Source organism: Porites lutea, chromosome 6, assembly GCF_958299795.1.
Source record: "Porites lutea chromosome 6, jaPorLute2.1, whole genome shotgun sequence".
Lineage (NCBI taxonomy): Eukaryota > Metazoa > Cnidaria > Anthozoa > Scleractinia > Poritidae > Porites > Porites lutea.
Window position 1 is genome coordinate 476,502 of NC_133206.1, and position 26,434 is coordinate 502,935.

General features: G+C 37.3%; 3 protein-coding genes across 3 annotated transcripts; 2 read left to right on the top strand and 1 right to left on the bottom strand.

The window, feature by feature from the left end:
- Positions 1 to 3,629: 3,629 nt before the first annotated feature.
- Positions 3,630 to 4,635, top strand: LOC140940756 (adenosine receptor A3-like). The gene has a single exon (XM_073389718.1). It carries the CDS (start codon positions 3,630 to 3,632, stop codon positions 4,503 to 4,505), a length of 876 nt encoding a protein of 291 aa, XP_073245819.1. The 3' UTR covers positions 4,506 to 4,635.
- Positions 4,636 to 7,495: 2,860 nt separating this feature from the next.
- Positions 7,496 to 9,087, bottom strand: LOC140940817 (histidine protein methyltransferase 1 homolog). Its single transcript, XM_073389777.1, has one exon. The coding sequence runs from the start codon at positions 9,085 to 9,087 to the stop codon at positions 8,152 to 8,154; it is 936 nt and encodes a 311-aa protein (XP_073245878.1). The 3' UTR covers positions 7,496 to 8,151.
- Positions 9,088 to 9,126: 39 nt separating this feature from the next.
- Positions 9,127 to 24,629, top strand: LOC140940816 (phosphoribosyl pyrophosphate synthase-associated protein 2-like). The gene is made up of 11 exons (XM_073389775.1): positions 9,127 to 9,362; positions 9,455 to 9,507; positions 12,303 to 12,369; positions 13,872 to 13,957; positions 16,362 to 16,457; positions 18,361 to 18,476; positions 18,932 to 18,987; positions 19,557 to 19,720; positions 21,112 to 21,182; positions 21,486 to 21,632; positions 23,984 to 24,629. Exons 1-11 carry the CDS (start codon positions 9,289 to 9,291, stop codon positions 24,140 to 24,142), a joined length of 1,089 nt encoding a protein of 362 aa, XP_073245876.1. The 5' UTR covers positions 9,127 to 9,288; the 3' UTR covers positions 24,143 to 24,629.
- Positions 24,630 to 26,434: the final 1,805 nt, after the last annotated feature.

Here is a 26,434-nt window from a genome sequence, read left to right on the forward strand (position 1 = left end):
GGTAAACCCTTACTTCATTCAGCTGTTGTTCTACCTTCCTTGTAAAACATACAATTGTTAATAAATTCTTGCAGGTGTTCGGGGTACATACATACATACATACATACGTTTATTGACCACTTCCCCAAAGGGGCTTTTCAGTGCCAATTACAAAGAAAAGGATAAAAATAAAAACATATACAAATTATTTAAAATTACAAATGCAAATCATTAGGATATCATTCCTCCCTCTTAAATTTGTCTAAAAGCACCCCTCTAAGCTTATTCCTAAAACTATTGACATCAATGCACAACTTAATATCATTATTTAAATTATTCCAGATGTTCACTGTCCTATAGTGGACTGATCTTGCGATTAATTTATGAACTACATCATTTGCCGGGATCATTTTTCACTACATAGTAGAGCAGTGAAACTGTAAATTAAGTATTATAACATAGCGCGCGTGCTTGCCCTATATAAGTCCTATTGAGCCGCTATGAACAAAATCTTTATTTACGCACGCCCGTGCGTAAATAAGATGACGTGTTCAGCAGTGTTTTTCGTCCCTTTTCCTAAGTACCCAAAAATCGACGGCAATGATAAAAAACTTTCTAGACTTTTTTGGAATTTAGCTTTGTTCTAGCCACTCAAAGCAACAGCAAAAGCGGTGACATTTTTCGCAAATAATAGAGCCTGCATGATTCGTTGAAACTTGAAAGTCTGCCGTAAAGACTGACATTTACTTGGGAAAAGACCACAAATTGGTCTGTGTCGGAAAATATCCAATTTGTACAAAGTGTCCTCCGTTTTTAACGTTTGTTTTATATCCTACAAAACAAGTTAATTAAAAAGTAAGCTTGACAGCAAAAAATTATACACTTTTGTTATCGCCGAACAATCCGACTGAAGCAGGAAAATTTCTCTTGCAATAACAAGACAAATTACACAAGGAGACATGAATTTATTACTCACAAAAACAACTGCTGCCGGGTCTTCTCAAGAAGCCGTAATGACCAGCCATTGTTCGTAAATGAATATAAGGTTAACGTAGGATGACAGTAGTCTTCGCTGAAAAACAAGTTTTCTGGATTTCGACGAGCAAACATAGACATCTTTCAAGCAAATCCAAACAGTATTCCACGACTTCTTACGAACATGTGAGTATTTTCACTTTAGGCGGACTTTAAGACTCTTTTTCCTTTATTTCTTTTTAGTTTTCATTGATAGTTAACGAATAAATAAGCAAATGTTCTTTCTCAGTTTTACAGAAAGAATTTTCATTCAAACTAAACCATTGTGGCGTGTTTGTAATCAGCCAATAGAAGCGTTTGTTATTGTGTCGCGCGTTACGAGAATTTTGTAGTTAATCGAAAAGCAAGCATTTTTGACAGCTATGTTATAAAAGAATTTGCTCACGCTTTTAGCTGTGCGTATATCGAGTTATGGACGCACTTGGGAAGTTTGGAGAGCACTCAAGAAGCTAGAGTTGCACTCGGCTATCGCCTCGTGCAACTGTTACGTATCTTTCGTGCTCTCCAAACTTCCCGCGTGCATCCATAACTCGATGTACGCACGCTAAGCATGAACAAATTCTTAAATGGTCGGTGAAACAACTAGGCAGATAGATGGCAAAATCGATTAAAGGGTGTTAACTTTTAATCATTAATTTCAATTAAATCAAGGGTTCTGATTGGCTGAAATCCAAAAATTGCCGAAAAAACAGCGTGAAACGTGACAAAAACAACTTTTTTTAGCTTTATTTCTCCCACTCTCCTGTCTTTTACCTCACGGCTAAGTTTAAGAATTGTCCTATGCGCCAATCAAAAGTTACAGCGGACAAAGTGCAACACGCGCGTCACATTGTTGTGAACCATCTTGGATGCGAAATTTGAGATGTGCGGAAATTTGTGTTTCACCCGAAGAAATCTCGTCTATTTCATCGCTTCAATCTACATATTTCCCCTCATCGATCGTTTATTGCTCTGCTATTGATTGTTGAATTACTGTTTTTAGGAAGTCGTCAATGTGGATGGCGATTGCAACATTTGTGTAACTGATGAACGAGTCAAAAATAACTACCTTTTAACGTTAAATTTCAGCACAAAATTTAGGGAAGCCGTATCTGCATGTGATATGATAGTGTACACATTATCCAGTAATAGGAAACTTTCAAGAGCAGGAGGTACTGACTAAATACCGGTTTCAATGTAATAAAAACTACTTTATTCGCAACCAACGGATGAAAATCCAGGGGCAGATGGGGTGGTGTTAAAGTGCAAAATAATGCAAGTATGATTCCTTTATAGTTCATTTACTTACAGCCGAGCGAGATTCATATTTAACAAACATCTTTGCCCGTTTTATTACTTAGCTACATATAGTTAGCAGCTGGAACATAAGAAATATTGGCTGTTTGCTCGATTAATAAACTCGAGGAACTGAATATTGACTGTTGTTAAACTAAAGAGAAATTAATGCCTCGATCATTCTGAACGGCTTAAACATGTCTCCCTCGGAAAAATTAAATCGAAGAAACTTTCTTTGAGTTTTATAGTTAAGAGCTTTTTTTATTTTATTTAAAGCGTTTCCTTGATTTATTTTTGCCGTGTTTGCATTCAAGATTAAAGTTTCAATAATTTTGGAAATGAGACAATGAAACTATCATTAACGAAGCTGGATTAATTGGTTTGTGATCTAGGAACTGTGCAGCTACTATACAACTGTTTATGATTTTAAAATTTGCCTTCGGGCCCAAAAAGTTACCAGGCCTTTCAAAAAACGGACCCCTGTCCAGAGGAACATTCGATGTTTAATTGCAAATAGAAATACAACCATAAACAGCAAAGAACTATTTTTCAAGCCATTTAAAGCCAATGATATCCTCTTTTCTATTGTTTATTTTGTGTGTAAGATCAGTCACAGTTGTGATCATTTGAAAAATGCAGACTTTGTTCGCGGATTTCCCAATCCAATACAAAAACAAAATAAATGATACGCATGTGCGAAACAATAACAATTTTTCTGTGACATGGATTTCTAGCCTCCCAAGCAGGCGTTTTTGTGGGGAGAGACGAAACTTCTGCGTGGGAGGCTAATGGATTTCAAGTGACACAAGATCCAAAAATCCAGATGTCATACCCCTGAATTCCTGATACCAACCCTTATAATTAACATTTATTTTAATTAAACACGTTCCTAATTTGCTGCTTAATTTTCAGATAGTGACATGTCAAGTTAATAACATATATTTATAGCAGCCAATGTTGTCATGGATGCGTTTTATGAAAGCACACCCAGAATTCAAGGATAAAAGGACGAACGGTCTGTGGTTTCAGTGTCTATGAACGACAGTTATCCCACAGAACACCAGACAAAGACTATAAAAGACAGAAAGGGTGAGTGCAAAAGGAGAGTGATATCAACATTTTCGGGAAATTCATTATTGATTGAAATCGTACAGTGGAACACGCGAACCTCCTAGTAACTACTGAATAAATTCCAGTTGATCGGAGGGAGAAAGAAAAATAAGCCGAAAACCTAACTTTGAGGATGAAACTGAAATATCTCGTGTAAGAAGCTTATTGGTATCTGCTATCTTGAAAAAAAAATTTCAATATACAATTTTAAAAATTCGGTTATACAAGCAATGAAGCAAGCTTCATTCATCGCCACCTGTGTCTTCAACGCCTTCTTCGGTTTTACCGCCATAACGCTTAACATTGTAACAATACACGCTCTGAGAAAACCATTGACGATACCAAGAGCTGTAAAAACATTACTGCTGAGTCAGGCAGTATCTGATCTTGGTGTTGGGTTACTGGTTCAACCTTTGTACGTTGCATTCCTTGTCATGATGATAAAAGAAAACACTCAAACTCGAACTTTTGAGATTATGAATGACCTTTACGGAAACATAGGGAATTTTTTTACTTTCGCCTCGTTCTTTGGCGTTGTTGCTTTAGCTACAGACAGATTCCTGGCCATTCATCTCCATCTGAGATACCAGGAACTCGTAACTCACAAGCGCGTTGTTACTGTAGTGATCTCGACTTGGATCTTAAGTGCGATTGTGATGTTGCTTTTGGGATGGATCTCGTCAGATGTCGTCACGATTATTTTTTTAACTGTTGATGGTGTTTGTTACCTAACAACAGCCTTGTTTTATTTCAAGATTTACTCAGCCGTACGTTACCACAGTAATCAAATGCAAGTCTTGGAAGAACAGTTAGCACAGAACAATGGGGGAGATATGGAAAATGCTGCTAGAGAGAGAAAGGCTGCAGTTGATACATTCTACGTCTTTCTTGTGTTTCTGATTTGTTATCTGCCAAACATGTGTTACTGGATTATCCAAACAAGCACCGGACCAAGTACGGTGTTATGGCACTTTGGACTTCATTCTAACACGCTGATGCTCCTCAATTCATCTCTCAATCCCCTGATCTACTCCTGGAAGATGAGACCTGTTCGACATGCTGTCATGGAAATACTGAGAAACATATTACCAAATCTACACCAGTGAGGAAAAAAACTCGGCTAAACAGCTTAGTTAATAACAAACATTAACAAACTTTGAAGGTTAAAATCAATCCTCTATGTACCTCTTTTCATAGCGAAGTTTGCTATTTAGCTAATTCTTGAAATTGCCCTGCACAAGCCGCCCATGAACTGATTCCTTCAGTGGTGCTGTTATGTAGACAACTTTGCTCATAACTGGCTTCTTCGTTGCTTAGTTAGTGTGAAAGGGCACTCCATCTTATAGATCGTTAAATTAACTTTCAAGGTTTCACTTAAAAAGAAGTTATGCCAAATTTTAGGAAATCACCAGAATCGAGAAAGTGAAGATATCGGAAAAAATGTCTAGTGATATATAGCGATGGACAATTTTGTCGAGTCCATTTTTCTAACCTTAAATTCAAATTGTCAGAGCATGCGATGACTTAGTAGCAAACAATTTCCTAGGAATAAAATCTGAATCTACTGTCAAGCTGTTTAAATTGTCCTTCTTTCGCGGTAACGCGGATCACTGGTAAAAAAAAAAGGTTGAGAGAATTACCAAAAGGAAGATCAAGGGATCGGACTAGAAAGGAGCGGCTGGGGAAAAAATCGTCGATACAACGGTGAACAACAAGAAATTATCACTGCTTCTCTCTTTGTTGTTCAAATCAAAATTGCTTGCACGAACCCTCGGCTTTCGCGACTGTTTACTACTTTATTTGACGTAATCTCGAGTGAAAAGGTTTGCTGTTAGTAATAAAAGATTTATTACTAAACATAACCATCCCGACAGGGGCACCCAACGACAATTTTCGGAAAAATATCTGTTCGGAAGACGATTTGACATCTAGAATTTTCGAAACATTTGTTGTAAAATTTCTTGCTTGCCTGCCTCTCCTAGGGTTTTCGAACATCTAAAAAATGGTATAATAACCTATTTTTAACGGATTTTACCCTAAAAAGGTCACCTAGAATTTTCGGGAGCCTTTTTCTGGCTGAAATTTTCGAAAAGGTAAGTTTTGATCCCTATAATTTTCGGATCACTAGACTTTCAGCTAGGAAATCCGAACAGATGAAAAATTTCTAGGGGATAAAAATATGCCTTTATCTACCTTTTATATACTAAAATACGTTTAACAATGCTATGTTTAAGTGGTTTTGAACTATATTCTCGTTGGGTGCCCCTGTCCCGACAAGCACTACAGTTCTTATTTAGCGATCACAAGACGCATTCGTCCTTTGGCCCCAAGAATAGCAATCGAAACATTTAAAGCTTTTTAGCAGACCTTGAAGGAAAGAGATTGACCAGATCGAAGACAAGTAGGAAAATGTAGTGAAAAAATGGCGAGGAAAGGTATGGAAGAAGGAGAGATTCCTCGACTCTGTACGATTTCTCTGTTTGTCACAGCTCTAAAGTGCATGGCGAATATTACAGTACCTTCCGTTCACTTCAATTTTTTTTGAAGATCGGCGAATAAATTAAATGCAGAACTACACTTGTTAGGAGTTTGGTCTTGTACACTACAAAAATTTAGAAGAAAAAGCGAAGAAAGAACACATCTGAATTATCCGAGATGTCATAAAAGTTATACAGTGCAACATCAAACTTTTAAAATTAACTGCAGGGTGCATTTTTAAAAAGGGCTTCTCTGTCTCTCCTGTAAAACAGATAAAAGTCAGGTTAGAGGTAAAAAGCGGCGTTTGCAGATTATCTATCCATTTAGCTGATAGGATGATATTCCATTAAAATATCAAAAAGTGTCAAATGTCATACTCCCGAAACTTCTCTTTGATATTTCAATGGAATATCATCCTCTCGATCAGCTAGGAGAAAGGTTTTTGATGACGAAAACACTATTGCGCCAACGATACGTTTACTAGTTATTAGCATTTTCTCTCTCTTTATTTGACACTTGATGTAGCATTTACCACAACAACCTTGACAGCCGGGACCAAAAATGTTGCCGTACCTGAAATCTTAATTACTGAGAATAAGAAGGGAATAATTTATGAGTAGTTTCTCTAGAATGAAAAACGGACAAAAAAATTGAAGATAGGTAGATATTGATCTCAAAAAGTAAAAATTACTTTATTGACTTTTTATTGAAATTTATCATGTATTTCTTATTAGAGGTCTTATCAAGCAACACCTGCCGATCAAGTTCGTCATCGTTCGTATAAGAAATAACCAACCATTCTGATCATCGAAATATATTGGAAGGAATGAGTTTTTTTTCTAATTTTCTCTTATCAAGACTGGACGATAAAGCTATTTACAGAAAGTAGCTGCTATGGGCTGATTATTGAGAAAATAAAATTCTTCTGATCTTGAAAATAGGCGAACAGGAAGCGCAGGTTCCTTCCTCGAAAGTTGGTTCAATTGACTCCCTTCAGTCTTATTGTTGTCTTTGATTTGCAGAGTTTGCCAACAAAGTGAGCATCTCATTGTAAGCAAATTGTCTGAGATATTTCCATCTATGAAGAATTTTGTTGTGTTGATACATAAAACTGTGCACGTTGTTGAATCAAGTTTGACATCAAAAGCGATGGAACGATTGCTGCAGGCAAAACGGCGACTATTTCTGGGTAACCTTTTTATTGCTTTCATTGTCAAAAACATTAACCTGCTGGGGATCATAGGTGAGTTTTTTTTGGTATGAACGAAAAATTACATAGTTAGATTTTTTTAATGTTCAAAGAAAGCTTATTTGAAGTTAGCCAGTTATACAAACAATGAAATTTTGCATTTACTGTAAGTTTCAGTGTCTTTAAATCTTTATGAGGATAAAGAGCATTAGTGTCACCAGCAAAAAGGAAAACTTGCAGTTTGCTCGAACAATATTGGATGTCTTATTTATAACGCAAGAAAGAAGTGGACGTAGGATAGATCCTTGGGGTACACCACAATTGATATTTAGTTTACTAGTTCTATGAGAGCCGATTTCAGTAGTTTGTGTGTGATTTGATAAATAAGAGAAAAACCATTGATTGACAATTCCACAGAAGCCATAATAATTTAGTTTATCAAGCAATATATTATGACTCAGTGTCAAAGATTATGCTTGCATCACAGGCATAATCAACCCTAGTTTCGTCGATTACACAGGTTACATGACTCTAGAGAAAACAGACTGACAAATGCCCCTGCAGGGGAGGAAGGGGGTGGGGGTTGTGGGGTGGAGGAGGAGAAATGGGCCAGGGAGGAGTTTCAAGCTCAATTCTTCTTGAAGGTGTATTTTTTGTCATTGAAGCAATGACCAGAAATATACATCTGAGTTTGCAGGTACCTGTCAATTTGTTTTTCTGTAGGTAAGAATATAGATTTGAAGTTGACAATAATAATCTTAGAAAGCAAAATGTTGCTCACTCTTTGGGCTCAACTGCAGAATACCCTGCCACTTTAACGCAATCCCTAAAGGTAAGTGGATACTCAGTCACTACGTATCTGCCTATCCACTTTGTCAATATCTTTTTAATATTAGTCACTGCATATTCGCGTATCCACTTCGATATACACTTAAGACAGCATATAAAGCATATAGTATGTCTATAAAAGGTAGAAAAGTGCATAAAAGGGATAACTGTGTATCCATGTGTCCAGCTCTTTCAGGGCTACAGCTTTGAAGTAGCAGGGTATTCTACAGTTACTCCACTCTTCGTATCATTTTTTCTTATGAAACAATAATCATACACAAAATCTCTCGTTTAACACCACCACTGTACACCTTGCACGCTGATATATGAAATACCCCATCAGTTTTCACCAGCTTCTCAAAACTCCTTGTACCTCCACCTACCCCAAAATAATGTGTTTTGGCAGCCACATATACCACGCCATTGGGTTTCTTAAGATGGCTTTTGATAAAGTGATACAGTTTAACATGTGAGCTAACTTCATAGATTGTTTCGGACGTTAAAATTACATCATACATCATTTCCTTAACTGGCTTTGGGTTTATTATATCCACGACACTTCCCCAGTCACCAGAAAAGAAGCGGCACCTCTTACTTGCAATTTCTTTTAGGTCAAATGACGGGGGATCAGATTCGTAGTTTGTGTTTTCTTTTAGCCGATCAAGATTCATCAGTACATTAGGAATCGTGACATACTGAATCACATCCTCGTTGTAGTCTTGAAAGTCAACTTCAGCTCCTTTTAGTAGCGCAAATATTCCAGGCAATCCTGCTCCACAACCGATTTCCAACACACGTTTTCCTTTGAATTCAAGTCCAATTTCCATCAAATATTTCACCAAATCAACGCTGCATTCCCAAATTTTAAGCCCCCCTTCATAAACCAAAGGTATCAAATCACTTCTTTTTTCGGAAGCTGTTACAATATCGCATGCAGAATTTCCTTGCTTCTCTTTCAGATTTTGTTCAACGCTTTCTTCACAAACATGTTTGATGCTGAAGCCGCCATCGCCAATGGCCAATTCATCAACTTTTGAAGATAAAAACGACGAAATATCAGACGGAATTACGATCTCCTTTGCTGAACGTAAAGTTTCAGGGCGTGGGAATAAAGAGGGGTGAATTTCTTCCTGGGAAATATCTGCTTCTTCATCGCTTTCTGGTGACGCAAAATTGAACTTGAAGTCCGCCATCTTGTATTGCAATGTAACCACTCCTTCTATCACCGCAAAAGGCCTGGATCAACGTCGGCGGGAAGAAAAGCTACAATTAGTATTGATAGCATGTGATTTTTTATTCACTGTGTACGCTCGATCTTCCTTAATTTAAGCTTGGCAAATCACCGAAAAAGTTGAAATATAGAGAGTTTTATACTGTCTTTGTGGACGTGCAAGATGAACCCCAGTCAAAGTGGTTTGATTGTATTTTCACTTAATTCAAACAAAGAATTGTCCGCGAAGATCGCCAGGTAGGGTATTATTAAATTCGTATCTTATGATGGGCTCGTGGCTTTCACAGCATTTTTTGTTTCTTAGCTATCGCTTGTTTTACCCACTTCAGAAAACTTGGAATCGAGCTTGCTCCGTGCGATGTTGGAAAATTTCAGAATCAAGGTGAGAGCAGTGGGAAGCTGATATAGGCCACTTGCACTAAGAGGTCACGTGACCAATGCTTCCTTTAAACAATGAGTTGGAATCTTGCTGATGCCAAAAATTGTTAGAGCTCACAAAAATTATGTTACACCCGAAATTTGAGAGGAAACGCATTTAAGGCAGATATTTTGTGGCACTTTAATTTTTCAGCAAAGTAGTATGATTTGTATTGGCCGCCATGTTGGAGGGCATGCTGTTGCCCTCCAACATGGCGCCCAAAACTACTTCTTGCTTACATCTTGTTCAACCTTTCATAGTTACGTTCAAATGTGCTGTAAACGTTATCACATCATCTTTTCAACATTTTCCTTGAAGTTTAAGTGCAAAATTTGTGTTCAGAGAGAGGTAATTTATAATTTTAAAAAAATCACATTTTGGTCACGTGACCATTTACGAACTTATTTATTTTAAGAAAATGGTGGGGGTTTGATAAACCAAATCACCATTATTTTGTTTAAGATATGACCCACTAATCGTTTTTCGAAGGCAAAATCATATAACTTTCATTTTCATAAAAACGGTGTCACATGCCTCTAAGTGCAAATGGCCTATTGACGGATTGATTTAAACAGATTTAAACAAACATTTACAGAAACTCTTTTTCTCATGGCTGCTGAAACTCAACGAAGATTTGCCTGATTGAAATGCAAAATTTGAAGACATCCTGGAAAATAATGTTGTTATCAAGCGTAAGAGGGTGTATGGTTGTCTGCATTCCAGTGGACAAAAAGTATGGATAATCTGCCACTGTGGTGGCGGCTGGGTTTGGGGGGGGGGGGGGCAGGGGATGGTGGGGGTACTCCCTTATATAAGCCATATAGGTATGTTCCGCCCCAACGGGTACGGTTTTTGCACCTTATTGGTCTGAAAACGGGTATAGATTTTGCCCTTTTTGGTCTGGAATCAGGTCCCGGGGGGTGGGCGGTACTTCCTTATAACAGGCTAATGGGGATATGTGGCTGGATGGGGTCGCATTTTCATGACTGGATTGACTAGAATGCGGTCGCACATTTTCTGATTTTTTGGGATAAGACAGTTCTTCATATTTACGGTTAGCAAATGTACCAAAATGTTTGTACTGTAGACGAAAAGGAAAGTGTTCTTCATTCCATCTAAAAAATGGGTCAATTCATAAAAATAGAAAGTGACTAAGTTGGGAGTTTGAAAATTATATATTTGCCCAAAAGTGACTAAGATGGGGTCTATAATTGGCCACATAATAGACTATAATGGGGTAGGGGCTCTGAGAGGCCAGCGGCACATACCCAGCAAAAATTAACCCAAGTACCCTCCCGGGAATCAGGTATGATTTTTGAGGAAACTAAGGGGATGTATGAACGTATTTACATTTTTTGCATCATTTCAATTTCCAAATGAGTAAGAAAGAAAGAGAAATATGCATATTCTAAATGTCTTATCCATTTACATTTGCACACTGCATACATTTTTGGTTTTAAGCTTTATTCAAGGGAATGTACATGTACCTTTTGTTTCATCTCCACAGTATGTCATTTGCTCAAATTTTCAAGGCCTACAGTAAAGTTTTGTGTTTGAACCTGCTGCCCCTTTGTGTTGCATTTGTAGCATTCTGGAGAAAAAATAAAAAATGCCCAGGTGGGGGTTTGGGGAGGGGCATGCTTGGAATTTATTGAGCCAGTAGAGAATAAGGTCAGTATTAGAAATTATCAGCATCATTGAGATCTGTCAATAAGGCCTTTTGGTACAAACTGGCTGATTTTCAGCTTGTAGAAAATATAGTGCAAAACACTGTTATTGTTGCAGTTTCTTTAGGTAGGCTTTAAAAATCAAAGTCTAACAAAGCAAGACAACAAAACATATGGTGTAATGGGGTGAACATCGCTCCATGATCGGCATGGTGGACGACTTCCATAGTGTAACCATAAAGCCCTACCTATCCCCCTGGCTCTAATTTATGCAGGCCGAATCAGACAAGTTCAGGTCCAAGCTGAAACCTCCGGCCAGCATTGTGCAACTTAATGGATCGGTGTAGGCAAATATTCTGTGCGAGGAACTTTATCTTATCAACACTACGAGCTGCCTCCACCGGCATGTGCTGGAATACAATCAAAATAATATAAAAGTTTGTGTTAAAATCAAAGCTTGGGGAAGTCACTGTGAGACTTGAAGGGAAGGCGAAAGACAGCGGTGAGCCTGTGTTTATTGGGAACAAAAACAAAGCCTCCAAAGGGAGGGAAGGATGGGAATTACAAAACTTTAGCAATACAGCTCAGAATGAGACACAGGACTTTTACTAGGCCTTTTATAGTCCGAGTGCTATCCCAGGGTAAGCCAATGAAAAATACTGTCAGTACTACTGAATAGAAAGTGCACCCAAAGTGCTCCACGAAATATGCATGAGGAAAATTATTTTTACTAGCCTTACAAAACAAGCGATACATTAGAAACTAGCCCCAACTGCAAAAAAAACAAGGATTGCTATTGTATCAGTAATTTCCCAGCTATGAAAGTGATTTTACGTACTATCCAGTACTTTTACCCATTACGAGTAAAATTCTACAAGATTTGATAAGGGCTATAGCCTAACGCTATGTTACATGTTGGTTATTGAGGGCATCACACTCAATTAACTGCGTTTTACAATTGAGTTGTAAAACTTTCTTAAATACAGGGAGAGTCAAGATTTTGAAGGGTTCGTCCATGGCAGATAAAAAGGTTGATTTTGTGTGAAACACATTCACAGTCTTAATAATTTGCTCTGCTCCCTTACCATTCAGAAACCAAAGTGAAGGTGGGAATATCAGTGCGAGGCAAGGATGTGTACATAATACAGTCAGGTCTTGGGTAAGGAATTTGGTTGATTGATTGATTGACTGATTGATTGAGATTGATTGAAAGTAATTCTCTGTGCTTGTTGTTGTTAGGTCTTAATATTTTTGGAGGTGTACATGAATGCGCATGTAAAACAAAAGGCAAACACTAAACAAATACATATAGATTCTGTTATGTTTGCAATAATTTTATGCAGGTTCAATCATGCAGCTTTTGATCATAGATGATTGTGAGTTGATCACTGATGTTCTGATGAAGGAGGAGCTTGGCCAGCAGCTAGTGGTGTGGTGATCATTGATTATAATCTATCATTGATCGAAAATCTTTAGGGGATACGACAATCGATTATGGATGACGACAATCAATTATCGCGGACAAATGAAAAAAATTTTGTTAGGACAAATAAAAACATTTGTGTGTCAATCTACCCACAAAATGGCAAACCTTAATCAGAATGAAATATGAGCTGTGCTCTGTTCGAAAAGGCAATACAAACAACATGATGGAGAAAAATGGCTATGTGAAATTTTGCACATAGTCGGTTTATTAAACTCTGAAAATCCAATATAAATACAAACTCAAACTTTCATTAAACAGGTATTGCCAGGGAAGGTGAGGGCAATCAACTGCCTGAAAAAATACAAACCATAGAACAAGGAAGAGGCAGAAATGGGGAGGAGGAGGGCTGATGAAAAAGTTTTGTGTGTCAACGAGATCAAGAGCGCAAGATCCATTATACAACAATAAAAAAATACGACATTACCTAAAGACGCCATCTTGAATTCAAAATTCAAATCAGTACCCTCGATTCCATGTTCCTAGCCTCTTTCCACATTACTGTACTCATAAACTACCGTAAAGACTAAATTGTTGCATAAAATTTTATTAGAAGACAAATAAATATGCATAAAAAAAATTGTGTGTTGTATGCACATTTTAATGGACTTGTAACAACAGCTTCCACTGAATACCTCTTTCTCCAACGTTTCATACATTTGTAATGTTTTCAAAACTTGGTGAAACACGCTCATGCCAGGCTAGGGTTTTCATTTTTTATTTTGTTCACATTTTATAGTGTGTATTTCATACGGGAAAAACTTACCTTGGTGGTTCTCTTAGAAATTTTCAAAATTAGTGGCTGGCCGTAAAATACATTTTTAGATCTACTTACTGCGATCAGAAAGGTTACAAGAGTAGATGAAAGCAAAACAGATATAAAGAGCTTGCGATCATTGAAGTGAAACTCATATTGGTTCCCAGGGTCCTCTCCTTGTTGTCTCGTTTTCATGTTATCCACAACAAACATGGTGGCTGAGTTTTTTATCAATAGATTTTTATTGATCAATTGATTTTCCTGTTATAATCGATGATCAATCAGTTGGGTCAATCCAATTATTTCCAATGATCGATGATAAAATCTCAGCCGATTCCCATCATTACCAGCAGCTCAACTACTCCTTTACTCCTTTATGTATTTCTGACAAGTTACTTATCTTGGTTTTTTTTCCATTTAGGGAAAATCTTAATGTTAATGATGCTTTGATGGAGTTGTTTATTTTGGCTTATGCTTGCAAAACAGCCTGTGCCAGGAGAATCATTGGTATGTACATGTACTTTTGTCAGGGTTCGCAAATATGCCAAATTTGGCGTATTTTACGCCAAAATTGTTTAGATGACTCCACTGAGGTTACGGAGGGAGTCACTTTGACTCCAGAAATTTTCGGTAACAAACAGGGAGCCACTTCAACTCCAGAAATTTCGGTAACAAACACAATTTTGTCCTTATCTTTTTTCGCAACAAATACAATTTACGTTAATTGTAAACGTTGTAAACCTTAATTAAATCATCAAAATTAAAGAATTATACTGCACGACAAAACAGGAAGAGGGTAAATTACGATCTAAGTTTACTCGATGACCGCCATCATGGATTTTAGCTTTCCAGGTCAGCGGACCGCCACAGCTACTTTGTGTATCCCTCATGATAGTGTATACATGCCATGACCACGTGCTGGAAAGTCTGAAAATGGCTTTTTTCGTTGTGATACTTGACTCCAAATATTCCAAAATGACTCCAAAATTAGTGAAGCGGAAGTCACAGTGACTCCACTCATCAAAAAAATTTGCAAACCCTGTTTTGTATTGTAAGCTGTCAAGTCATTTTAAGTCTAAGTACAGTGAAACCTGTATTAAGCGGACACCCTCGGGGAATGCTGTAGTGTCTGCTTAATACAGGGTGTCCGCCTAATACAGGTTTCGATATATAACGTCATATGAGGTGTCAAATGCCATTCAAATGAACAGTGGAGGCGTTCAAATACTCCCAGAGACTATGATGATAGATGTTTGCATTAATTTCTTTATCAAAGTGAACCAATTGATCATAGAACCATAAACATGGATTGCACCTGAAATTTGAAGAAATCAGATGAGTGAAACCAGCTCTAACCAAACAAACGAAATAGAAAACAATCCTGTACTGTGAAACTAATCAAATAAGTTTGTCAAGTCACGTTTTTTAATGTAAAAATCGAAAAATTTGTGGGTGGTAATTCGAGGCAATCTTTTGCATTTCCGGTGTCTGGCGTGTTGGGTGGTGGAATTTAATTACAAGTGTCCGTTTAATACAGGTTGGCAACAATAGAAATGACCATTTCAGGTACTTTTTAGGTGTCCGCGTCCGCTTAATAGAGGTGTCCGCTTAATAAAGGTTTCATTTCAAGTAAATAAGGGAAATAAATTTGGGGACCTCACGCTACTTTCTGCTTAATAGAGAGTGGCCGCTTAATACGGTGTCCGCTTAATACAGGTTTCACTGAACAATAATTATTAATACTTGTTAATAATGTAATTAGACAAACTGTTGGAGGCTATCATTAAACAGCCAGTCCATCCTGATCCTCCTTGATTTTGTTTTCTTCTAAGTTATATTTTCAATGGTAAAAAAAATTGCCATTTTATCTCTTACAAATCAAATTTGATTTCAGGCTAATTTTGATTTAACCTACTCAGGTTGGTTGAGAGTTTCCTTTGTATCCTAGCCATAGGAGACAAAAGGAATATTGGTTAAAAGGTTAAAAGGAATATTGGTTAAATTTGTCCTGTAGCAGATACATTATTTTAATGTCTTACCACTTTTTTATTTCTGATTTTTCACATTTTACATATTTGGATTGAGTTTGTTGTTGGTTCTCTCCTTTGCTCTGAGAGCTTTTTCTTGAGGTACTCCGCTTTTCCCCTCTCCCCAAAAAAAAAACTTTTCCAAATTCCAATTCAACCAGGAATCAGGTAGACGAAGAACCACTTTGTGGATGTGCTACCTCCAAATCATTATTATTATGTGTAACCATTTTTAATAGTCCAGTTTTTAATTAAAATTACCACTGAATACAAACATTAATGACATTCATACGGAGTTAGCCTCAACATAAAGTAAAATATTTAGAAATTCTGGCAAGTAAGTGTTTGAAATTTGAATATACACAATAGACAGAGTAATAAACAGGTCTTTTTCTCGTTGCAATTTGTGAATATATATTATATTTCTTCAGATGGAGGCTAAGCCTGTAAAAAATGCGTCTTTACTTCTTTAATTCGGTGGTCACAATGAACTCGAAACTGGACTGTTGCCCTTTTCTTGAAAATGACCTCAGTTGGGGGTTGAGACATCATTTTTTGTTGTTAGGTTTTTTGTAGCAAGACATTTATCAAAGTTTTTCAATAAAATTGTGACAGAAATGTTGTCTTGAAACCTAAAGTACAGTTCACAACAAAGTTTAATTTGCCTGAATGAAATTATTTTATTCTCATTATTTCATTTCTTCTTCTTCTTCTTATTTTTTAACTTTGTCAATAAAGGGCTAAAAATGGGTTCAGTGGTGACGATGAAAGAAAACACACTGAAAGCTTGACCAGATCAGTGTTATTTCTGTTTCTTTCACCTATAACCAGGTTTTCCAGTTTCCCATTACTTTTTACTGGTTTAATAATGTGATTTCCTGCAGGTGTGATTCCATACTTGCCTTACTCCAAGCAAAGTAAAATGAACAAAAGAGGTTCCATTCCTTCTAAACTGGTCGCATCTCTTATGTGCAGAGCAGGTATGGTATTACATGCAATCCTAACTTGGGTCATACACTATGGGTTGTTACCTTTTGTAAAGGCACATTGTATGAGTCCTGTCATGAAGTCTAGCTCTGTCTCTTCCTCGTTGTTGTTGTTGTTGTTGTTTTTTGCTAGGTTACTGGTCACTATATTTGGAGCCTCTGTTTTGGCATCATAAATTTAATATGGATGTGAAAGTCATTATGACAATGAGATTTAGTGAATTACAGCTAGTGTGTTGTAAATAGATCATAGTGATATGTCATAATCATAATTTTACTGTATTTAAAAAATAAGTAATGGTAACAGGACTGAGTGGAGTCCAATTCGGTCTGTAATCATACGAGTGATTAACAAAATATGCAGTCGTCCGATTTGTTTAATCACGAGTACGATTACAGACCGAATTGGACGACAGGAAGTTCTGTTACCAATTAATCATAACTTTAACAAAATTTGTGATATACGAGGCTCTTTTTTTAATCAAAGGACAAGAAATTCCGAGATTTTTTTTGCTAGCAGTGAAACAAAAAAAGCCATTTAAGCGCATGTGTGATGGCGCGTACTGTCCAATTACTTAGGCATGACGCGTACTGTCCTATTTAACTGTCCTATTAAGGCTGAAATCAGGGCAGTTGATAGCCAATCAGACTTAAGAATTTTGTTCTAGTTATGATTAAAACTGAAATATGAATATGTGATCTTTGGAACTTCTATAAAACATGAAGGTCAAAGTTCTAACCTGTTTATCTTTTTGTAAGTATTTCGGCACATACCTAGACCAGTCCTCGTCATTTAAGGAACTTGTTACTTTGCTGAATAACGAGATATGTAGTCAACTAGGTTTGTTAAGTAGGGTATGTTACTAATAACTTAATGGTCTATGCAGCTGAAAGAGTCTTAACAACCATGATACTTCCCAAGTTAGATTATTGCGATTTTTTTTGGAAAAACTTAGCTCCTTCTAGATATAAATCTTTAGAATGACTTGAAACAAGGGCCGCAAGAATTGTTCTGAAGGATAGCAATTTAAGTCACCATCAACTGTTATGCCAATTAAGTTGGAAGTCCCTTAAGGCATGTTCTACTACATATTGGACAATTTAACTTTTGTTTTTAAGTGTCTCTGGACATAACTTTGCTCCAGGTCTTTTTAAGAGTTATTTTATTAAGTCTTCACATATTTATTCTACTAGGCGTAATGGTTTAGATATTTTAATTCCTGAAGTCCGTACAGAATCTGCCAAGAAAGGAACATTTTATACTGGAGCCCAGGTTTTCAATAACTTGCCCCGCATCTAAAGCAAGTTGACTCTACAGTGATTTTTAAAAACTGGCTTAATGATATTATTTTTCTTAACATTTTGGTAAATCTTTTAGAGTGTTTTAGAGTCTTAATTAATGTAGTTATATAACATTCTTGTGTTTATCCATTGACATTGTACATAGTTTTTACCTTTTTCTGGTAGTTGATTCTGTTATTGTTATTTTTTCTTTTAATTGTTCATTTTTTAGTTGCCCAGGGATCCATTTATAACAGCTTCAGCTGACGGGTTTACCCTGGTTAAATATGTTATTATTATTATTTAAATATTATTATTACATGTATTATTATTATTATTATTATTATTGTTAAACCCTTATTCCTGTTGTTGTTTCTCTCTCTCTCTGATCAGTTGTTAAGTATAGAATTTCAATCTGTTATAATCATAAAATAATCACTACAATATTTATTTAACTGTCATTCCTGGTCTTGGGTCCATTATTGTTCAGTGTAGATTCTGTGATAAAGTTTTGCTTACAGAGAAGAGTTACTTAAGATTTATGGTTCCCCCCTTTGTCAACATTTTGTGCTGGCCTCTGACTTGATGACCATAATATTTTGCCTTCTCTCTATAGGTCTGACGGGCATCATAACAGTTGATCTTCATTCAAAGGAAATTCAGGGATTTTATGATGCACCAGTTGATAATTTAAGAGCTTCACCTTTCCTTGTACAGTACATTGCAGATAAGGTACATGTAGCAGTCATGTTATCATGGATTATATTTTACTTCATTATTGTTGTGACTTCCTAACATTGTTATACATGTTCATTTGTACTGTACAGTGGAATATAAGATCTTGATGATTGTTGGAGATTAATAATTTGCTATATGTACACTGTATTAGTGAAGGCAAAAAGAGCAAACATATTTTAATTGAGTAAGTTAACATAATCATACAATTCAAAGTGCATTTTTTTCTTAGTTTATATTGCAATAAAAATATACATTAATTTTAAAAAATCTCAAGGGATTTGTTTGTTTGTTTACCTTTTGTTGCATTTGTAATCACTGTGGGTTTTTGTTGTAAAAATCTCAGTTGTACGCTTAAGCTGTTGTAGTATTTTTCAGTGGAAGTTTTATTTGTTTTCGTAAATCTGTAGCCTACCTAAGAAAATGATGAATTTATATGACTATTTGATTAGGTTGCTGACTTCAGAAATGCGGTTATTGTTGCTAGGAATCCAGGGTCAGCTATAAGGTAAGAAGGGAAAACCATGTTGAAACAAACAAACAAAACAACAACTTTATTCTTGTCAAACTACTTAACTCTCATCTAAACAATATGAAGCTCTAGCCATTTTTACAGAGCAAAAGCAGTATATGTATCTTCTTCCACAGATTTTTTAACACCCGTCATTGAGTATTCATCTAGCTCTGGGATCAAACCCACCATCTCCTGCTCTGTAGGCCTGTACTCACCAGATGAGCTAATGCAACCCTGTCTAAAGTGGGTTTCAGTATTTTAATGGTAGTGACAATGAGTAAAATTGTATTGTAGATCCAAGCCATGCCTTTTGAATTTGTTGTCATGTAAAAGTTGCACGGCCAGGAGATCTGAAACAGCAGTCAAACATTGTTTTCATGCACTCATGGCTGTTGCTCCCAGTAGCCTGAGGTTCCCAAGAAGTATTGTTTTACTTGTGTAATACGAAATAAAAAATCAATGACGAAGTTTTGATGTGTTGTAAATTAATTCACCCGAATATAACTAACGTCTTATTTAAAGAGAAATGACGGTATTTCTGACAATCATTTTGTCCATTGCAGGGCTACTTCTTTTGCAGAACGTTTGCGTCTTGGATTGGCTGTTATCCATGGAGAACAAAAGGAGACTGAAAGTGAGCGTCTTGATGGGCGTCAGTCACCTCCTCCAGCCTTAGCTGAGTCTCGACGGTTTGCATATAGTTTAACAGATACAATGGATTTACCAGGTAATGATAACTATTATAAGCCTTATGTGCAGTTCAGACAAGGCGACATACAGGTGTATCATTGATTTATAGGGAAAGGAGTACTGTCTGGCCATTCAGATAAAAAGGTTCAGGCTCCATGGAGCTACTCCTCTGATGTTGATTTGTAAGGTCTTAAAATAATGTGTTCCCATCTAACAGGTGGTTCTGGTTTACAAGTCACTGCATCATAATCAATATGATGCAGTGACCTGTGTTTCTTCCTTCTTCACTTGAAGGAAAATTAGACCATCTGTACAATGGCAATTACCTGCTGCTGTTTTGTAACCATAAAATAGGAGTGGGAAGATCTAGGATATTTTTGGGTTTTGTTTTTTGCCCCTTTTTTGATTATCCCTGTCACTTTAACTTGAGATTATTCCCTGGGGTTTCTCCTCTATAAAAATGGTAGGGGCGCTTGTCGCCAACTTCCCAGCACATCCCTACAAGATACAGGAACCCGTTTTGTGGGTGTGAATCAAATTCATTTTTACCTCTAAAAGTTACTTAAAAACCAGCTGAGTAACGACATTAATATTTGTCATCATTTTTGGCTTCTAGTGGCAGTCATTTTAGTTGAAACCAACCTAAGCAGTACCAATCCACAATATTTTAAAGGGTAGTTTTCTTGGTATTGCAGACGGGCGTAATCACCAAATGACGTAATAGAAAAGATTGAAAAGACACTGAACGATACCCACACCACAACACAAAAGCAAACCAACAATCTTTCTGCAGCACCAACAAACACCCTTTTAACCCTTTAAGCCCCGATTTCCACATACAAATTCTTCAACTGGTCTTTATCACAGGGAAAAATAACCGATTCCCATTTTTGGATATTTTTGGGGTATTTAAAGAATACCCACAAAAATCCCAAATTTGGAAGAGTGAGACAAGTCCCAATCTGGGAACTTGGTTGGGAATTCCCTGGTTGGGACTTGTCTCACTTTGCCAAATTTGGGATTTTTATGGGTATTCTTTAAATACCCAAAAATATCCAAAAATGGGAATCCGTTATTTTTTCCTGTGTATACATTTCCTTATAAGGATAAGTTGAGAGAATTTGATAAAAGATCAAAGCATTTTCTGTTAGGTGATAATTTTATTAATTCTCATAACTTTATCTCTTGACCTTGTATGGATATTGTTAGGAGAAAATTGATGTTGGTCACTATTGAGACTTAAAGGGTTAAAGGTATTACAAGCTCCCCTGTCATTTTTGTAACATACAGGTCCTGCCCACCCCACCCCACCCCGTGCAGCCCACCTTTTCATTCCCAGTTAGTTGCCTACATCATTACAATAGTTCTACATGTAAGCACCTAACATTATACTTTCTAAATCTGCACTGTATTATAATTCTTTTGCAGGTTTTCTTCCTAAAGCTAAACCGCCAATTAATGTTGTGGGTGACGTTGCAGGAAAGATTGCCATTATTATTGTAAGTTTTTAATCAGGTTTTTACTGATTATGATATTTAACAAAATGATAGTTCTGGTCCATTGTGCTTTCTACTTCCGTTAGCCTTTAAACCCACGAACATTTTTTTACAGTACTTCTTTGGTATGAATATTTTTACGGTTCAGAATTTATATACTATGCACGTAGATCTGCTATAGTAAAATGCGTGTGTCTCACAAATGAAAAATCTTGGTGGCAATGTTTTTTTCGGATGTGAGTGGTAGTTGTCAATTTGCACTTTGATTTCTAATTCTGATTTCCTTGTTTGAATTCTTGTCCACAGGATGACATGATAGATGAAGCAGAGTCATTTGTGTCTGCGGCCAAGCTCCTAAAGGATCGGGGTGCTTACAAGATTCTAGTGATGGTAACACATGGCCTTTTATCGGCTGATGCTCCAGAACTAATTGAAGAATCTGTCATTGATGAGGTGTGATATACTTCTAGTGTTTCTTACCATTTTAAATATCCCCAGCTCCAATCTCTTAAATCTAATAATCTGTGTTAGTTGGACTAAACATGTGTTCCCTAGAAATGGTGCTAATCTATTTGTGTCCAGCGCATTGTGTTGTCACAATGAAATATGTTTACTTCTTCGGTTTAAGAAAAGCTGGATCTTGTTTACTGTGGGTAATGTCGACCGAGATATCGGTCGATATAGCGGTCGATATAGCGGTCGACACTCGGTCGATAGTCGGTCGACACTCGGTCGACAGTCGGTCGATACTCGGTCGATACTCGGTCGACAGTCGGTCGATATAGCGGTCGATAGTCGGTCGATAGTCGGTCGATAGTGGGTCGACACTCAGTCGAGACACGGTCGATAGTCGTTCCAGATGTGTCTCGGCCGATATAGCTTTTCGTTCACCGACACTTCGCCGACTTTTCGCCGACACTTCGCCGACATTACACCGACATTTCGCCGACACTTCGCCGATAGTTGGTCGATAGTTGGTCGATACTTGACCGATGTATCGGTCAGTAATTGGTCGACACTCCGTCGATGGTCGGTTGACACTTAGCATTTCCTACATTTTTTAGCTTGGAAAACAAGGAATTAGAAAGCATTTTCTAGCTTGGACCTAACTGTTTTTTTAAATTGTGTTTCTGCTTTTTTAATTTCAAACTTCAATGTACTTAGCCAAAATTCCGGATTAATCGCTATTAGTCATTTATCTAGCCTTTTCTTTTAATTCATGTGAACGGGATTTAGCCTATCTGTATCGATGCCCACCACCTTTTCGCAGACGTTTCCTCCCCTCGTTTTTTTTTTCAGGGGTGGGAGTCTCGCTACGCGTAGCCGGCTAGAATTGAATCATGAAGAAGTCCGCTAAGTGAGAATGATAGGCCTTCAGCTTCTTGTTATGTGATTTATTCCCACCGTGTAAGGCCTATATCTGGCTGATTTTTCCTATGCCGAGAATTTTTCAACCGACTCAGAACTACATTGATGAAAAAATGTATTTACAGTTCATTTTTTTAAACTTGTTTTTCCTTAACAAGTTAAGATAATATTAATGTTAACGCGGCGCATACTGTTTTCCTTTTCGTGGATGATCAAAAGTGACTTACCATTCAATATTAATTTCTGTATACGCATGGTCGTCTCTATTTTGAACAAAATATAAATATAAAGCGAAAGGACAGAGCAAAAGGACAGGATAATGTAATGAGAACGTAGCGTATCCCACAATAAATGAATGTGTTCAGTCTGCTGGATATTTTTGTCACCTTCCTCGGCACATTATCAGCGCGTTTTATCAATAACTGATCGTTAGACAAAGGACTGTTCCCGTCTTCAATACAGAAATATATAAGTTTAATTTGTGGTCTCTGCACAAACGAGAACTTGGCGTGATGAAGCAGGTCAAAGCCCGATAATAAAAGATGTGTATTCCTTGCTCTTAAAGCATGTCATGAACAGTAATTAATGACGTCTTTGCTTTAAAAAAAGCCATTGGACTCACCTGATAAATTAACACACGACTGTTATTCGAACGACAGTTAACCGATATACCACCGACAGTTGACCGATATACCACTGACAGTTCACCGATATACCACCGACAGTTGACTGATATACCACCGACAGTTGACCGATATATCACCGACATATGACCGATAGCAAGTCGAGGTGCGTCGTCGAAATATCGACCGATACTCGGCCGATAGTCTATCTCACTATCGACCGACTGTCGACCGACTATCGACCGACTATCGACCAACTATCGACCGACCATCGACCGAGTATCGACCGACCATCGACCGACTATCGACCGACTGTCGACCGACTATCGACCGACGGTCGACCGACTATCGACCGACTGTCGACCGCTATATCGACCGCTATGTCGACCGATATCTCGGTCGACATTACCCACAGTAAACAAGATCAAAAGCTTAAGTTGTTTATATGAAAACCGAGAGAATTACCGAATCTATTGCACTCAGACAGATCCTATCCCAGCTCTCTATATCCCCATCCTTGCCAAAATGCACCCCCTAACCTGCGAAAACGCTTACTTTTGCAAGGTCCGGGAAATTTTGGCGGCGGAGCTGCTGGCGCACGCGCTCGAAGCCATCCAGCGTGGGGCGAGAAAAAGTGACTTTTATCGTCCCATTCTTGAAAAATTTCATAATGTCCCCGAACTCGCACAAGTGAGCCTGATCGCAGGCTATGCACCCGCTACCTCCCTACGTAGTACATAACCCGTCCTTCAACATGAGTAAAAGCTGAGAAGAACTCAGGAGTTACGTATATTCTTTGAATATTCCTGTCAGGTTGTAGTTACCAACACTGTGTCACACGACTCTAAGATGTCACGCTGCAGTAAGATCAGGACTGTGGATATCAGCTCACTATTGGCTGAAGCAATTCGCAGAATTCACAATGGGGAATCAATGGGATACCTCTTTAGAAATGTTCCATTAGAGGATTAAATTAGCGAGCAGTGCATCGTTATGAAGACGTCTGTCCTGGGTATCAGGCGGTTGAGCCTGAATATGTTTGGAGTGTAAGTTTTAAATTCATAAGCCCTCGCATGTTTCTTTGCAAAATCCCACTCTGTTTCTTTTAATCAAGTTAGCACTGAATAACATCTTACAAGGTTCATGTAACCAAGGGTAAGTTGCCAGGAGCTCAGTGTATAGAAGGACAGAAAGTAAAAAAAAATTGCAGCATTCGTATGCCATAAATTTATGTAAGTTCTGGAAACGAAAATTGTATACTTTTGGAGACTATTATGAAAACTTGTATCTAACTCAACACTCATTACCGCGAGTGACATGTACTATATGTTGATTCTTGTACTTCCTGAAAAGAGAGAGGGAAAAAGAAAAAAGAAAGAACTTGTTATGTACAAATATTTGTAAAGACGTAATAGACGTAGATTCATTTAATAATCATTAAAAGGAAATCTACATATTCGATGTTGTGTCTTTTCTTCTCTGATGTTGTCCATATATAGAACCCAGGCTTTCGGTTCATGCTTTCTCATCAATTTTATCTCAATTCTACAAACAACCTGTAACGTGACAAAAAAGGAAAAACAAATCAAACCAAACCAAATGAGTTATCTGTTTAAATCATCAAGGCTCCAGGGATGTGTTGAAAAAATATGACGACGAAATAATAATCCTTTAGTAGAGACAAAGTCTAAGAGATCCTAATATGATCCTAATATGGTAGTGTTTAAGTTAGTCTTGGGCTGGTTTCCGGCCGAAAGATTATCAAAATAGTGCAGCGCTGTCCCCCGCTTACCTGCTGAACAACGACCTGTTATCAGGACCATTCAAATCTACAGCTATTCTCTGCGGTTTAAACTGTACCTTTTCGCATCCTTGTACCTCGTACTAAACAAAGCGTTTTAAAACAAGCTACAACACAGCAGAGCTGATCAAAATACTTTTTAAAAATGTCCGCTTTTTAAGCTTCAAAACGTCATAAAAATTCGAATTCATTTCAATAGAAGCTACAGGGGGGCCTTTTATTCGGGAAGGGGGGGGGGTGATTTTTTTTGTTTACGGGTAGATGGTTCTACAAATGGGGGGGGGGAGGCTTATAATCGGTATTTAGTTATTTATTTATTCTCTCTCACCGTGTCCACCCTTAGTCATTTAATCATAATATCACGATACAAAATAGGATTACAAAATTGCCTTCATAAGTTGTCTTCCTAATGTACTTCGTGGACGATGAAAATCAATCTCAAGAAAACTAAGATTATGGTCTTTCAGAAACGTGCCAAGAAAAATGCTGAACTTCGCTGGGGGCGTGTTAGCCGCCCCGCAGAAGGGTAGGGTAGGGTAGTCTGCGGGTAGGCTAGGGTTGTGTAAGCCAAACCAGATTTTAAGACCTGGGACAGCTCACAAATCGAAGACACACCTCCAATTTTGCAAACGTTACTTAGAGGTAAACAACAAGGCTTCTAATGTTGCTTGAAGAGCTGAACTTCGTCGCTTACCTTTAAATATCACTTTCAATACAAAATCTTCAACTTCACTTTATATATTCAGTCTGAAGATGAAGAATCCTTCGTGAAGCAAACTTTTTTAATGTCATTTGATTTATAATGCAATGGTAAGAGTAGCTTTCTCTCTCAATCGATGGAGATGTCAGAATATTTTAACCCAGCTGACTTCGACACTGATTTGTTAGGCAGTACCGCTATAGTAAAAAACTTCGTTGGTTTAATAAAACAAGAATATATAACATATTAGCAAAACACCCTTCACCACTCTCAAAAACTAGAATTTTTTAAATCTTTAAAAAGCGATCATACCACTTCTAATTACCTAGACTTAACGAGAGGAACAGCTAAGAGAAAGAAATTGGTAAAACTACTGGTTCACCCTTAGTCCCCTGGTCATATTCCGGACATTTCTTCGGCAAGTAATCGAGAGTTCTTTTTGATGCAAATTTATTTTTTTTGGTATTTGTGCACGTGCATTTGAAACTTGAAAACAGTGCCAGTGAATAATGAGGACGCTCACTTGTAAACACAAAATCTGTGGGAAAAATTGGTTATATTTGAGGCCCTATTTAAAAGTTTTCCCTGGTTTCAATGTTTTTGAGACTTACAGGGTATATTTATTGACAATTGATCTCGGGATTGTCAAGCGCATAAACAAAATTTATCCCGCGTTTTTTTTGAATAATGCGAAAATTGTAGGCATGGACCAAATTACGTGCAAAAACTGTAACAAAAGCAGCTGAATCTAGGTTAATAAAAT